The sequence below is a fragment of the Rhinatrema bivittatum genome, chromosome 5 (assembly GCF_901001135.1).
Source record: "Rhinatrema bivittatum chromosome 5, aRhiBiv1.1, whole genome shotgun sequence".
In the NCBI taxonomy this organism is placed as follows: Eukaryota; Metazoa; Chordata; class Amphibia; order Gymnophiona; family Rhinatrematidae; genus Rhinatrema; species Rhinatrema bivittatum.
The window spans coordinates 308,191,877-308,207,998 of record NC_042619.1 but is presented as its reverse complement, the minus strand read 5'-3'; the positions used below and the strand labels follow the sequence as shown (position 1 = coordinate 308,207,998).

General features: G+C 47.2%; 1 protein-coding gene across 1 annotated transcript in view; it reads left to right on the top strand.

Annotated features, from left to right (window-relative positions):
- Positions 1-16,122, top strand: part of SH2D6 (SH2 domain containing 6) — a 152,446-nt gene that overhangs the window by 78,224 nt on the left and 58,100 nt on the right. Inside the window, exons 10-11 of the mRNA XM_029604282.1 lie at positions 3,121-3,169; positions 14,695-14,776. Of these exons, the coding sequence (XP_029460142.1) occupies positions 3,121-3,169; positions 14,695-14,776 (131 nt within the window). The remainder of the gene's footprint in view (positions 1-3,120; positions 3,170-14,694; positions 14,777-16,122) is intronic.

Below are 16,122 nucleotides of genomic sequence, written 5' to 3'. Positions count from 1 at the left end.
CACCTGTTACGACCCTTGGATGTCAAGAGACATATCGTGAGATATCTGGAGGTTTCTAAGCCTTCACAGTGGTAGTAAACAGGGTGAGCCAGCTTTATGGGCTTCAGTAGCTCTCTAGATTAAGGAGGTGGTCATGGCCACATAAGTGAATGCTGAACAGCCGTTGCCTAGTCAGGTTAAGGCTCATTCCACTAAGGCTCAAGCAGTGTCATGGGCGGAAGTTAGATTATTGTCTCCTGTCCACATTTGCCAAGCTGCAATGTGATCCTCCTTACACACCTTTTCCAGGTATTATCATCTGGGTGTGCAGGCCCGAGAGGATGCAGCATTTGCACAGGTGGTTTTGACTGGACCGGGCAGCTTCCCACCCTATTCGTGGGTAGCTTGGGTACATCCCACTTGTTCTGGATTCATCTGACTAGATGCTAAGAAATAAAAAATTACTACTTAACCTGATAAATTTCCTTTTCTTTAGAATAGTCAAATGAATCCAGCTTCCCGTCCTTAGCTACCAAATGAATGTGCTACGGTCCTCCTGCGTGGCTAAGTGTTCCGGGGATTACTGATAAGTATTAGTCTAGTCCAGTGGTTCTCAACCCTGTCCTGGGGACCCCACTAGCCAGTCGGGTTTTCATGATATCCACAATGAATATGCATGAGAGAAAATTTGCATGCTATGGAGGCAGTGTATGCAAATTTTCTCTCATGCATATTCATTGTGGATATCATGAAAACCCGACTGGCTAGTGGGGTCCCCAGGACAGGGTTGAGAACCACTGCTCTAGTCCCTTGATGTATTCTTTGTCTGAGCTCAGTTTTTCCTGTTGGCTGAGTATTGAAATGGTTATCTGTTATTAATAATTTTTTGCTAGTTTGTCCACAGTTGGCTTTTGAAAAGCATACTTGTTGTGGTCCCGGGCCGTGTCCCGGGCCCTCCTCCTACCTCAGGGACGGTCCGAGCCGCTGCGGCGTCCTTGCAACCTGTACAGGCCTCCCTGGCTTCTGCCGGTGGCGCTCCCTCCTCGAGGGAGACGCTGCCAATGCTCCGTGGCTGGTCCTGCCCCCTAGATGTGCGCGCACAGGGGCTCCACATTTAAAGAGGCCAGCTCGGGAAGGAACAGCACAGCCTGGGGTGACGTCAGATGCTCTCAGGGTATTTAAACCCTGCATCTAAGTCTACTCCTTGCCTTGCAATGAGGTTCTCTCTGTTCCAGAGTTTGCTAGTTACTGTTCCTGGTTCCTGACTTTGGCTTTTGACTCCGGCTCGTCCGCTGGCTTCTGACTCCGGCTCTTCCGCTGGCTTCTGTCTTCAGCTTCAGTTCCTAGTCCGTGACTTCTACTTGCTCTCGGTGTCCTGCTTCCGCTACATCCAGGAGGCCTCGCCTAAGTCCAAGCAGTTCGGGTCCTCACGGGCTCCTCCCAGGGGGGACCGCGGGCTTCCAGTGGTGAATTTCCGGTTGGTCTCCTGGCTTCAGCTTCTCTTCTCTTCAATACGCTGGAACTCCTCTTCAGACACCAGCACGCAGGAGACCGCACATAAGTCCAAGCAGCCCAGATCCTCACGGGCTCCTCCTGGGGGGACCTCGGGCTTCCAGTGGTGAAGATCCCTCCAGCCTCCTGCCCTGTGCCGCCTCCTGGCTTCGACATCCACTGTGGGCCTTCCCACAGTGCGTCATCATCTGTCCCAGCCGGCTCAAGGGTCCACGAATCCAACAATACTGGCAGGCTAATGTCATTGCAGGAATATATATACTTTGATGTCAGCTTTGCTCTGTCTCCATCTGCTGGTAGAGGTGCATAACCCACTGGTTCTAGATTCATCTGACTATTCTAGAGAAAAGGAAATTATCAGGTAAGAATTAATTTCTCATTTATTTACATAAATCATATTTTGCTGTGTGCTAAGGCTTTTCTTTGCACACATTTTCCATTTTTCCCAATTTTTTACTCTTGGTGCATTAGCATATCATTAGTTTACTGCATCTGTGGTTTAAAAATTTAGCTTACCCATTAAAAAAACTGTGTGTTGAATTTCAATGTACAACTTCAATGTTCAACTTATTACATAAGTCCCTTGATCAAGCAGTACTTAAAAGTATATTTAACTAATTGCTTCAATTCTTTCACCTTCCTCTTTACTACTGGGCTGCAGTCAAACGAGAGTTAGGCAAGAAGAAGCAGGGCTCATCTTGGGAGTCCCCACTTCTGTTACTGAATTCAGCCCTGCTTATCCATGGAGAAAGAGAAGTTGATTACCTCTAACAGGTGTTTTCCACAGGCAGCAGGACAAGTCAGCCACACAATCCCACCCTCCTCCCTGCAGAGTCAAAGCTTAGTTTGTGAAATGACTGAGGAGACTTACGCAGTGATGGCAGTGCAGGAGTATCCACACCTTCTCAGAAAGACGTCTAGGTCTTAGCTTGTGTGGCTGACTTGTCCTGCTGTCTATGGAGAACACCTGTTACAGGTAAGCAACCTTGCTTTCTCTCAGCAAAGGCCCGAATATGCAATGGCCTTGCCTCATTTACAAGACCTATATTAGTGGTAGCTGAGCTGATTCCATTCTGGAAGGACATCCAGAGAGAGCATATTGGCAGGATACAAACCTTTTCTTTACAGGTAACCTATTATAGTACTGCCTATCTCCCTGCCCTGCCCTGCCCTACCTGGTGTCTCTGTATAATGGAAGAGCAATACCATCCCACAGTCATTTACACTTCCTTCCTGATCAATCACTGGAGATTTATTGTGTACAGGTTTCTCCCTATTTTTATTTAATTATTTTTCATGTATTTATTTGAATTCTATTTCACCTTTCAGTCAGTTCACAATGTATTACATCAAGGTACTGTACCTGGGGATAGGTACATCAAGGTACCTATCCCCAGAGGGCTCACATTCTAATTGTACCTGAGGCAATGGACAGTGAAGTGTCTTGCCCATAAGGAGTGGCAGTGGGATTTGAACCTCTAATCTGACGCAAAGGCAACCACTTTCACTGCACCTGATTTGGGATGTGAAAACGTTGGAGGCTTTAGCATTGCTTGCATTTCTGTGGCATATTAGTTCTGGAGCCCCCCTACCCGTAGTCTCGCTTACATGCTCCTGTTCTGTGTGCAGGATGGAGCCCAGGATGACGTTTATCTGACAAGTGAGCCAGTGAATCAAGGTTAGTATGCGGGGGCCAGAGCAAGAGATAAAGCAATATTTCAGCCTGAATGTGAATTACCCGCAGTCCACAAACACTTTGCCATCCATCTTTAGTAAGCTGGGAGCAGGAAAGTTATCCAGATAAAATTACATAAGTAATTTTACTCAGAAATTCAGCAGCGCATAAATGGTTAGGGAATTACAAAAATATACCTGCTAAAGTGAGAGATACCTGGCTAAAGTTATCTGGATGATTTTAGGGCAGCCCTTGGACATGACCAGACAAATCCAGATAAATGTATCTGGATAGCACTAACCCTGCCCCCAGTGCACCCCATCATTACCTCTTCATTTAGCTAAATTTGGCGCAGGTAATGTGTTAAATATAGCTAAGGCACTGAAATACAGGAGGCACACAATATAATCAATACACAAAGACAAAAAGAACCCACGTTAATTATTAATGAATATAACAAATAGTTGAATCACAATCATTTTCGCAATATTTTATATATTAGAAATCACATTTTTATTCAAACAGCATAGATAGAGACAGTGATATAGCAGAAGTTGCTTACCTGTAACAGGTGTTCTCACAGGACAGCAGGATGTTAGTCCTCACATATAGGTGACATCACAGGATGGAGCCCAATCACGGAACACTTTTGTCAAAGTTTCTAGAACTTTGACTGGCACCTACTGGGCATGCCCAGCATGGCACTAAACCTGCAGCCAGCAGGGGTCCCCCCTTCAGTCTTGTTTAAAAGCTATAGTAAGTGCCAAAAAATAAAATAAGAAAACGTAATGAACCGAACACCATGGGGTGGCAGCTGGGTTTCGTGAGGACTAACATCCTGCTGTCCTGTGAGAACACCTGTTACAGGTAAGCAACTTCTGCTTTCTCACAGGACAAGCAGGATGGTAGTCCTCACATATGGGTGAGTACTGAGCTGAGGATGTCCGAGAAATGCACCAAATGTACCCAAGATGTGCAATAGGCACAAGGACTGGGGTGGAATTTGGTAGAGGGCATCCTGAACCCTAACGGGCAAGCAGAAGGGTGTTGGTACAGTCATGTTGGAAATAGGTTTCACAAGATAGACTGGCCGAAGATGGAATCTTGTCTTCCAGCCTTGTCTAAACAATAATGGGCTGTAAAGGTAGCAGCCCTACGAATATCAGGAAGTGGCACCGAGCGTAGGTGCGCTACTGAAGCTGCCATGGCCCTGACAGAGTGTGCTTTAACACGGTCTTGAAGTGGAATGCCTGCTTGCTGATAGCAAAAGGATATGCAGTCCGCTAACCAGGAGGAGAGAGTGTGCTTACCCACAGGTTGACCCAATCTGATGGGATGAAAAGAAAAAAACAGTTGGGTGGATTTTCTGTGGATAGCTGTACAGTCTAGATAGAATGCTAGAGCCCGTTTACAGTCAAGGGTATGCAGAGCCTGTTCTCCTGGATTGGAATGGGGCCTGGGAAAGAAGGTAGGGTAGTATAATGGATTGATTAACGTGAAACTCCAATACTACCTTAGGCAAAAACTTAGGGTGAGTGCGGAGTACTACCCTATCATGCAGAAGTTTAGTATAAGGTGGATAGGTGACTAAGGCCTGTAACTCACTAACTCTGCGAGCGGATGTGATTGCCAAAAGAAAAATCACTTTCCATGTGAGATAGCGAAGATCACAAGATTGGAGAGGCTCGAATGGTGGTTTCATGAGCCGACCCAAAACCAGGTTGAGGTCCCAAGAAGGGGCCAGAGGGCGCAGTGGAAGTTTGAGGTGGAGCAAGCCCTTCAGAAAACGTGTTACAAGGGGTTGTACTGAAATGGGAACATCCCCAACACCTTTATGGAAGGCAGCTACCGAACTGACATGCATCCTGATGGAAGACGTTTTTAGACCTGATTCTGACAAGTGCCAGAGATAGTCTAGAAACTTCGTGGTGGAACAAGTGAAAGGATCAAGGGACAGTGAGGAACACCATGACTTAAACCTGTTCCATTTGTAATAATAAGATTTTCTCGTGGAAGGCTTTCGTGAAGCAATCAGGATACGGGAAACTGGTTCTGAAAGGTTGAGTGGCTGAAGAATTAATCTTTCAACATCCAGGCAGTCAGGGACAAGGCCTGAAGATTGGGGTGGCATAGGCACCCGTTGTTTTGAGTGATCAGAAGCGGGTCCTTCCCCAGGGGAATGTGCCTGCGCATGGAGAGGTCCTGAAGAATTGGAAATCATACTTGGCGTGGCCAGTGAGGGGCTATCAGGATCATGCTTCCCTTGTCCTGACGTAACTTCACGAGAGTCTTTGAGAGAAGTGGAAGTGGAGGGAATGCATATAGGAGACCGGTTGCCCATGAGAGAGAGAACGCATCTCTTGGTAGTGAGTGTTGGCTGCGAGTGAGAGAGCAAAGGTTCTCTACTTTGCGGTTTTGAGGTGACGCAAAGAGGTCTATGTGAGGGTAACCCCAACGTTGGAATATTGAGTCCGCTACTGAGGGGTTGAGGGACCACTCGTGCAGCTGAAAGGTGCGACTCAGGAGAATGGGAGCTGTCAGAGGAGTCGTTTGCACTCATAATGGATGCATGGGGCACTCCACAGTGGGATTTAATGGCAACAAAAAGAATACCAAGGCCAGTTGGTTCTTCAGCCGTTCCGGAGAAGGTTTTCATGGGTGATTATTCAGATCAACTGAACCAAACCACAGTAAACCTGGACAATGTGGTAGGACTGATTGACAAACTGAAGAGTAGTAAATCATCTGGACCGAATGGTATACACCTAGGGTTCTGAAAGAACTAAAAAAATGAAATTCCAGACCTATTTCAATTAATTTGTAGCCTTATTTATTTAGATTTTTATATTCTGCTTTTCGCACTAAAGCGGATTACATTCAGGTACTGTAGGTATTTCCCTATCCCCAATCTAAGTTTTACTCCTGGGGGAATTCTGCACCAAAAAAATTTTAAATTCTGCAAAATTCTGCAAACTTTATATTGGTCAAAATAACACAATTTACATGACAGTCTTTAAGTAATTACAATTTAAATTAATACAGAAAAATGTTATTAATTAGAGATGCAGAATTTTAAATATTTTGAGCAGAATTTCCCTAGAAATTCACTGTAAGAGTGTCCCTTCCACTCGCTCTCCCTACTCCCCTGGCCACTTTGCCCTCTCAGGCCCCAACTCTTCCACCTGCCAGTATCTCTCCCCTCCTCCTCTAGGCGCAACGCCTTCCACTCTATTGCCAGTCCCAGAGTTTGACCCCATTCTCAGTACTGCCCCCTCACACAGGCTCCCTCTGTCCTTCCCTCTCTCACACACACACAGGCTCCCTCTCTCTAATTCACATACACACCCCCTCATACAGGCTCCCTCACATCCCCTCATAGAGGGCCCTCTCTCTTGCATACACACCCACACAAGCTCCCTTTATCTCTCACACATACATCCTCACACAGGCTACCTATGTCTCTCTCTCATGCACCCCTTCACACAGGCTCTATCTCACACATACACAATCCCTTCACACAGGCTAGCACCCTCACATACACACGATCCCTTTTTCATACACACCAGCTCCCAATCTCTCACTCACATACACTCCTTCACAGTCTTTTCATATAGGCTGTTGTAGAGCGCTAGGAGAGCGGACCCACTTACCAAGAGATGTGTGTTCTTGGGCCACGGCTCGACCCCAGAGGAACTCCGAAGAGGTGCCGCAGTAGGCGAGGCATGCCCAAGCATGAGCTGGACAGGAGCGAGGCTGGACTGAAGACTGGAGATACTGACCCTCCTCCGGACCTGCACGCTTCGGGAGACCAACAATGCAATGATGATCTTATGAACAGTCCTCCGACCGTTCCAAGCCCTTTCGGACCTGCCGCAGGGTACGGCAAGAAGCAGCAGGCCGGATGGAGGCCAGGGCAGCGAACACCGGAACATGGAGATTCAGACGAGACTCAGGAACGAGGTACTAGGATGCACAAACGTAGACTCAGGCACAGATGTAGACTCAGGAACAAGGTTGTGGGATGCACAGACGTAGATTCAGGAACGAGGTACTTGGATGCACAGACGAGACTTCAGGGTATATGGACAGTGGCGTGATCCCTCAGGGTGCCCTACTCAGCCAGTACTACTGGTCTGGTCACGGACCACCCTGTTCTACATCCGTGGGAGCGGGACCAGCGCAGGAAGGAACGAGGTACTTGGCTTTCGGAAGACTCAGGAACAAGGTAATTAGCTTTCAGAAGACTCAGGAACAAGGTACAAGGCTTGCATCATGAAGCGCCCTACTCAGCCTACTTGTGGGGCTGGTCGCAGACCACGACATGGCTTGTCGCGAGGTACCAAGCTTTCAGAAGACTCGGAACAAGGTACTTGGCTTTCAGAAGACTCAGGAACAAGGTACAAGGCTTGCATCATGAAGCACCCTACTCAGCCCACCCGTGGGGCTGGTCGCGGACCACGACATGGCTTGCTGTGGGGTTCCAAGCTTGCAGAAGACTCAGGAACAAGGTACTTGGCTTTCAGAAGACTCAGGAACAGGGTACTTGGCTTGCATCATGAAGCGCCCTACTCAGCCCGCCCATGGGGCTGGTCGCGGACCACGACATGGCTTGCCGCGGGGTACCAAGCATTCAGGAGAGCAAGACAGGATCAGGGACTTCAGGATCAGGAGAAGCAACATCAGAGCTGGGTCACGGACATCAGGAACAAACATCTGGACTGGAACACAGATACTGGATCAGGAGACCTTAGGGCTGGAACACGGACATCTGGAACAGCAGGTGAACATCAGGACTGGAACGTAGACAATAGGACAAGACGAGGAGCTCCAACGAAGAACAGGAAACACAGGACCTTGAAGTGCTGGAACAAGGATGACTCCTGGAGCGAAGGACAGTAGGATCCCAGGAGTGACCAACTCCTTGCGAAGGCCAAGCTGGAATGGACGCTGAGCCCTTTTGTAGGGCTGAAGAGGACAACACCCAGGGAGGGGTCAGCAGAGGGCCACACCTGGTTGGCCCTTGAAGAACAGGCAAGAGACATGCGCCCGCGCCTTATGAGAGCTGGAGAAGAGAGAGCTGGAAGCTGGTGGTGTCCTCAGCCACGTGGGAGGCCCAAGGAGCAAGGTAGGTAGCGGAGCAGCCCTGCCCTGAAGCTGGAGAGGTGGCAGGCTGCAGGAGCGGCTCCCAGCCGTGAAGACAGAAGCAGGAAGCAGAAGAAGGGCTGGCTACAGACAGAGCAGAGAGCTGCAGGCACCAGCAGGGACGGCCTCCCTGCCGGTCAAGGACCCGGGCTGAAGCAGGCACCGGCAGGGACGGCCTCCCTGCCAGATGAAGACCCCGGGAGAGTTGCAGCACGTCTGGGGAGAGCCGGAGCGGCAGCGGAGGTTCCAGCCGCACTGAAGAGCTCCCGGCGGCCCGACCCTGCCGCGCAGGACCAGAGGCAGCCAGGGAGGAGCCCGGCGACGGCGGCAGACTCGCCATGAAGGAGGAGACGTCAGCGGCCCGACTGGCTGCGTAGGGTGAGGAGCCTGCCCGCGGTCCTCGCGGGCAGTACTGCAACATAGGCTCCCTCTCTTTGGTATCTCTCCCCTCCCATGCTCTCTCTCTCTCACCCTCCCCTCCCCTCTCTCTGGCTATTCTGCGCAGAATTCCCCCAGGACTAAAGTTTGTACCTGAGGCAATGGAGGGTAAACCGTGACTTGCCCAAGGTCACAAGGAACGACAGTGGAACTTGAACCCTGGTCTCCCGCTGCTGTAACCACTAGGCTACTTCTTCACTCTATCATTAAAATCATCCGATGTACCTGAAGATTGGAAGATGGCCAATGTAACCCCTATATTTAAAAAGGGATCCGGGGTGATTCGGGAAACTATAGACCGGTGAGCCTGACTTCAGTGCGGAGAAAGATTGTGGAAACTCTTATAAAGAATAAAATCACAAAACATTTAGATAGACATAGTTTGATGGCACACAGCCAACATGGATTTACCCAAGGGAAGTCTTCCTCACAAATCTCCTGCATTTTTTTTGAAGAGATGAATAAACATGTGGACAAAGGTGAACCAGTAGATGTGATGTATTTGGATTTTCAGAAGACGTTCGACAAAGTCTCACATGAGAGGCTTCTAAGAAACTAAAATGTCATGGGATAGGAGGCTTTGTCCTTTTGTGGATTGCAAGTTGGTTAAAAGGCAGGAAACAGAGAGTAGGATTAAATGGTCAGTTTTCACACTGGAAAAAGTTGAACAGTGGAGTGCCTCAGGGATCTGTACTTGGACCGGTGCTTTTTAATATATTTATAAATGATCTGGAAAAGGGGTACAATGAGTGAGGTAATGAAATTTGCAGATGATACAAAATTATGCAGAGTAGTTAAATCTCAAGCAGATTGTGATGAATTGCAGGAGGACCTTGCAAGACTGGAAGATTGGGCTTCCAAATGGCAGATGAAATTTACGAGGACAAGTGCAAAGTGATGCATATAGGGAAAAATAACCCTTGCTGTAGTTACACGATGTTAGGCTCCATATTAGGAGCTACCACCCAAGGAAAGAGATCTAGGCATCATATTGGATAATACATTGAAATTGTCGGCTCAGTGTGCTGTGGTGATCAAAAAACCAAACAGAATGTTAGGAATTATTGGGAAGGAAATGGCAAATAAAACTGGAGAAAGTGCAGAGAAGGGCAACCAAAATGATAAGGGGCATGGAACAGCTGCCCTATGAGGTAAGGCTAAAGAGGTTGGAACTGTTCAGTTTGGAGAAGAGATGACTGAGGGGGGATACGATAGAGGTCTACAAAATCATGAAAAGACTTGAACAAAGTTAATGTAAATTGGTTATTTACTCTCTCAGATAATAGAAGGACCAGGGAGCACTCCATGAAGTTAGCAAGTAGCTCATTTAAAACAAATTGAAGAAAATTATTTTTCACTCAGCGCATAGTTAAGCTCTGGAATTCATTGCCAAAGGATGTGGTTACAGTAGTTAGTGTAGCTGGGTTTAAAAAAGGTTTGGATAAGTTCCTAGAGGAAAAATCCATAAACTGCTATTAGGGTAATTAATAAGCAATAGTAGCTTGTGATTTATCTAATGTTTAGGTACTTGCCAGGTACTTGTGACTTAGATTGGCCACTGTTGGAAACAGGATATTGGGCTTGATGGATCCTTGGTCTGACCCAGTATGGCATATCTTATATTCTTATATTTTTAGGGTTGCAGGGGAGTGGACGCACTGTCCCAACCCTGACCGACAAATCAGATGCCATACATTTTCCCACCCTGGCTGATGATAGGCAAGGTGGTCAGGAAGATTTCTCAACACTCAGACTCGCCAAGACGTCCCTGGTATGCAGATCTGATAAGACTGAAGGAGGCACTTCTCAAGCAGGGGCCAATAGTAATAGCAAATTCAGAAACATTCTCTCTTATGGCCTGGCTATTGAAAGGAAACGGTTTAACAGAAGAAGGTACTCAGCCTAAGTAATCTACTAAAAGCCAGAAAGAAGTCCACCTCCTTTTCATATAGTTGCATTTGGACAGTTTTCGAAGCCTGGTGTAAAAGTAGAGGGTTGGCCCCGATGAAAGTAGAGATCGCTTCAATCCTGCAGTTTCTACAGGAAGGGCTGGACCAAGGGCTAGCAGTTAACACATTGAGGGTGCAAGTGGCAGCGATTGCATGTTTCAGAAGGCCACATAGAAGAATCTCGGTGGCTGCTAACAGAGACGTGGTACGCTTTCTCAGGGGAGTGAAACAGGTGAGACCTCCTCAGAAGGTCATAGTACCGCCATGGGACCTGAGCTTGGTACTGAAGACGCTAGTCAGAGCGCCTTTTGAGCCCATCAGGGAGGTTTCCTTGAAAGACCTAACACTACCCTGTGTTCAGCCAGAAGGATCTCTGATTTGCAAGCCCTGTCCTGCAGGGGTCCGTACGTATCCTTTTCAAAGGAAAAAGTGACAATCATACCGCCACCTACCTTTTTATCCAAGATGGTTTCGGAATTTCATCACAATTAACCCATCTCTCTTCCTGGATTTAGGAAGGCGGAATGCGTAGGGAAACAGAGATTTGAGGTTCCTAAATGTTCACAGGAGCCTCTTAAAGTACCTGGAAGTGACCATTGACTTTAGGACTTCAGACAATTTATCTTGTTCACAGGACCCAGAAAAGGGCAGGCAGCATCCAAAGCCTCAATCGCGAGATGGATTAAGGAGACAATAGCAACAGCCTATATAATGAAGAACAAACCAGTGCCAGAGAGGCTACGGGCTCATTCCACGAGAGCACAAGCAGCGTCTTGGGCAGAATACAGAGCAGTTACGCTAAGGACATTTGCAGGGCGGCCATCTGTTCACACGTTTACAAAACGCTATAGATTACACCTTCAAGAAAGGGAGGAAACGAGTTATGGTATTGGGGTCTTGGAAGCAGCACTAGGGATCCCTCCTGGGGCAAATACAGCTTAGGTACATCCCGCAGCTCACTGGTCTGGCAGGAAGAAGAGGAAGGTTCAGTTAGGTCTTACCTGCAGATTGGCTTTCCTCGAAGCCTTACAGACCAGTCTAAATCCCACCCGTAAGAAAAGAATAAACAGGCGTGTGAATAAAGGAACAGAGTTTGATAAGTAAGTTAAAACATAATAAACAAGGGAGCACAGCTGAATGCAAAGGCAAGCTGTTCTCCACTTACCATTTTCTTTCATTTTGTGATGTGTCCTGGATCCCTTACTGCAGAAAGTAGAGAACCAGCATCCTATAATACCAGGAGAAATGCCACCCTGGGAAGGAGAAGACAGACAAAGGAGCAGGCCGGGGAATGAGCTGATAAGTCTCCTTAAATTAAAACAAAAAAGGGGGGGAGGGGATATAAGAATACAAGCAACAAGTCATGCTTTGGCAAAAGACTGCTGACTTCCCCCTCTGCTGGGCCAGTCTTTATGGTAATGACATCAGAGAGGAAGCTTTCGCACTCTACCCCCATCTGCTGGTGGGAGGGAGAATCCCACAGGTTACTGGTTTGTCAGGTCTTACAATTAGCTGGTAAGACCTAATTGAACCTTTTTGCAGAGTTTTCTGGTTGGCATCACAGGAATGCATGTAAATATAATATGCATGTTATAAGTGTTACTATTGCCTCAGAAAACTGTACTTTTGAATGTTCTTTTTCATGTAAAATTTGTTATAAATGTATAAATTGTGTGTGTGTGTGTGTGTGTGTAGAAGGTATGGGAATATGTGTGTGCGTTGCAGGGGTGGCGTGTGTGCAAGGCTGTAAGGTTTGCCTAGGAGACCTCATATCCTTTCCTATCCATGGGTTTGGGGGGGAGGGGCATGTAAAGTTTTAAAAATGTAGATTGCTGGAGGGAGTTGGGCTTTATTTGATGGGCCCTGGACAGAGACTGAATGAATCGGGAGGGGGCAACACAGTAATTTTTTGCACTGGGCAGCAGAAAAGCTAGCACTGGTCCTGGCTGTCACAGCCCAGTTTCCACATCCCCTCTTTCCAGCAGCAGAGGATCAGAAGGCATATGCCAAAACCACTACTTCCTATAAATTTTCAACACACTAACAGGAAATGAGTTCAAAACAAGGGTCAATAAGTTGTGTAACAGGGTCGTTATAAATAGATTAATTGTAGGCTCTGGAGTATCACTGAAGGACAAATATAAAATAAACCAATAGATTAAGAGTTCTTTAGATTAGTTTGAACATCCCTACTCCCTTAGAAATTTTAAATCATTAACAACTGAATAAAATTAAAATGTAGATAGCAGTCAAGGGTTAGCCAGTCTTTTACACTGAGTACCACATGCATGAGAGGTTGTATGTGAGGACTCGATGCTAAGAGCTCCTAGCCTTCAGAAGGAGTCTGGGCTCGGGCTGGTGGGGGAGGGCAGGCTCTGCTGGAGCAGGCGGGGGGGGGGGGCTTGGCCTGCGGGGGGAGGGGAGTGCAGGTTATGCTGAGGCTGCTAGGAGGCGAGGGCAGGCTATGATAGGGATGGGGCTGGAGGGGAAGGGCAGGCTGTGCGGGAGCTGGAGGCAGGAGGGCAATAAGTAGGAGCATCTTGGAAATTTCCTTGTGTGGCTATACTGGAACTGGTGTTGGGGTAGGGGTAGGCTGGACTGGGGCTGATGGGGGGGAGGGGGCAGACTGTTCTGCTTCTGGGGCTGCAGAGAGAGAGAAGGGAGGGCAGCTTCTGATGGGGGCCGAGTAGGTTTCACTAGGGCTCTGAGTGGAAGGGTAGGCTGTGCTGGGGTGAAGGGCAATTCATAGAGGCAATCAGGGAATTTCCATGTGTGTCAGCCACTCTGTTATAATACTTTGACTGTTCAGAAATATGAGATGCTGAAGTATAAGCAGTGGCCACAAAGTGTCAGTATCTTCTTTTACAATAGGAGATTTTTGTCTCACTTGATGAAATACAGGTACATTAGAGTTGGGGCACAGGGCATAAACCTAGTTAGACTAATATGCGGCTCTGGGTTGGTGAAATCAGAGTGGGCTGCATTGGAAGCAGGAGCACAAGTAATGTGCAGTGAGGAGGCTGAATGATGCAGAGGTATTGCCACATTGCTAGGGAGGCAATCTACACCAGTGGCTGCAGCAGAGGCAGGCCACATTGAGTGTCCAGCAGTGAGCAGTGGAGGCCATGATGTTAGTCACATTGTGCTTTGGGTATAGTGTGGAGCTGTGACTGGTTATGCCTTGGAGGTGGTGAGCAGTTCAAGGAGGTAGCGGAGGGTGAGAGGGGGGGATTGGCAATGGCTTGGGGAATGTGAGAGAATGGATCAGCTAGGGGTATGTTAGGGACTGGCTGTGGGCATAGAAGGTTGGAGACAGAGAATTAGAGGAGATATACTTGGGGAATGTGAGACAGAAGATCAGATAAGGAGATCTGTATTTGTGTCAGAGAGACACATGGGGTGGGCATGTATTTTTGGGGGTACTAGGGATGGGGGTTGGAAGGGAGAGAAAGAGGACTGGAGGTAAAAAAAAAAGAGGGAGAGATGGTGGGGATGCAAGGCAGAAAAGAAATGGAACCGAAGAAGGGCTCGTCCTTCCCCCATCCCCCAATCCTGATCCTCCCTCTCTTCCTAATTTGGCTTCTCCCACGGAAACTTTGATTCGGTTAAAGTCTTTGGTGAAAAAATAACAGAAGTACTGCTGCAATAAAGATATATTATTTTGCGATTCTCTGCTAGTATGATCAATATTTGAAATTTTTATTTTCTTTACCTCATGATATTTATATATTCTGGCACTTGATTATGTGTCCATAATCACCTCCTCCCCACCTAATCCCTACGCTCAACCCCCGCCTTCCGCCTCCCACCTCCTTATCCTCTCCATATTCTCACTCTCTTCTTTATACTACTCCCCAATGGCCATTTAGTGCTCTGCCTGGGCTCTCTACTTACCCCTCCTCCTCAGTTCCCTATGTCCCTGTTATAATGCAAGCAAAGGCCGGGCCTGTTTCTTGCTTCCAAACTCTTATCTCATAACTGTTTTTTGCTTCATTCCAGTACCAGTACTGAAGAAGGCAGCAACCAGCCTGACCTTGGTGCCAGGCCCACAGCTAATGCCACGTGCCCCTAAGCTACCCAAGTAAGTGGCACCCTCTTGTGGGGAAGAGCAGTGAAAGTGAGGAGATTGCGGTGCTGCATTTGCTGTGCACTAGGAGGGCAATTTTCAAAGCCACTTATTTAGGTAAAACCTGTGCTTTACCTGCAAAAATGGGGTCTTTGAAAATTGCCCATCCTATGTACAGATAAAATTAGAAAAGGAGAAACTTGATCACAGAAAAAGACCCTACAGCCTTCTGTACAAAGCACTCAGCTCTACAATCCCTACTATTCTCTTGGAGATCTCCTCTGCTTGTCCCATGCTTTCTTGAATTCAGAATTGAAGAAAGCATTCAATAAGCACAGCTGATCTCTGATGGAGTAAGGGATTAGAGAGGGGCTTAAATTTTCAAAAGTCTGCGCCTAAATTTTACCCATTAAAAAGTACCCATCCAAAAACGGAGGTGCGAAGTTGTGAGGGTACTTTTTTCTTAGACAACTTTCAAGGGAATGTAAAGGGAAAGGTTTTTTTTTCCCTTTTGAAAACTGGTAAAAAGTATCTGCAGGCTTTGCATTTCGGCGGACAGTTTGAAGATTGCCTCTTACTGATTTGTATTAGGTATGAATGCTGCCACTTTGTGGGACAGTGTTCAGGTCAGGTTCTCCTCCCTGAGAGCTATCCACATCCAGAGGTGAAGAAGTGGTTGCATGTGTAGAAGGGCTTGTGTGTGTGAGAGAGACAGGGTAGGTGGAGAGGAAGACTTTTGGATTGTTAATCCGGCTTCAAGAGATTGGGGATAGGTGGTAGGGTGACAGACCACAGCCAACAAGTATGGATTAGTCCGTTCGACATCCTCATGGCACTCTGTTAAAACTGGGGCCTCTCGGGGCTCCACCCTTTGGGCTACACTGCTCAATATATATATCTAGCACTTCTATGCAAATTACTTGCTGGCCTGGGAATTAACGACAAGGTTTTCGCAGATGACGTTTAGTTTTTCATTCCTGTGCAAACGTCTTGGGCTTCATGTTCATTTGTTTATCATCTATCAAAAGCTAGCTAGATCATAATAGACTAACACTAAATATAAGAAAAAGTGAGTAGATTTCCTCCTTTCACTGCCCAATCTACATTTATTAAATTTGAGGGGCATGAACTACCCGTTAGGACCCAGGTACGGAATCTTGGTGTTATTTTAGATTCAGATCCGTCCACGAGAGCACATGTACAAAGAATCTTATAAAAATTGGTTTCTACAAGCTCTCCAAAATTCCTCAGCCTGGATTGTGCGTGCTGCCCAGAGACATGATCATATTACTCCTGTTCTGTACTCACTCCGTTGGCCTTCCTGTTCATTGGAGAATTAAATTCAAAGTTGCCATGTTGAT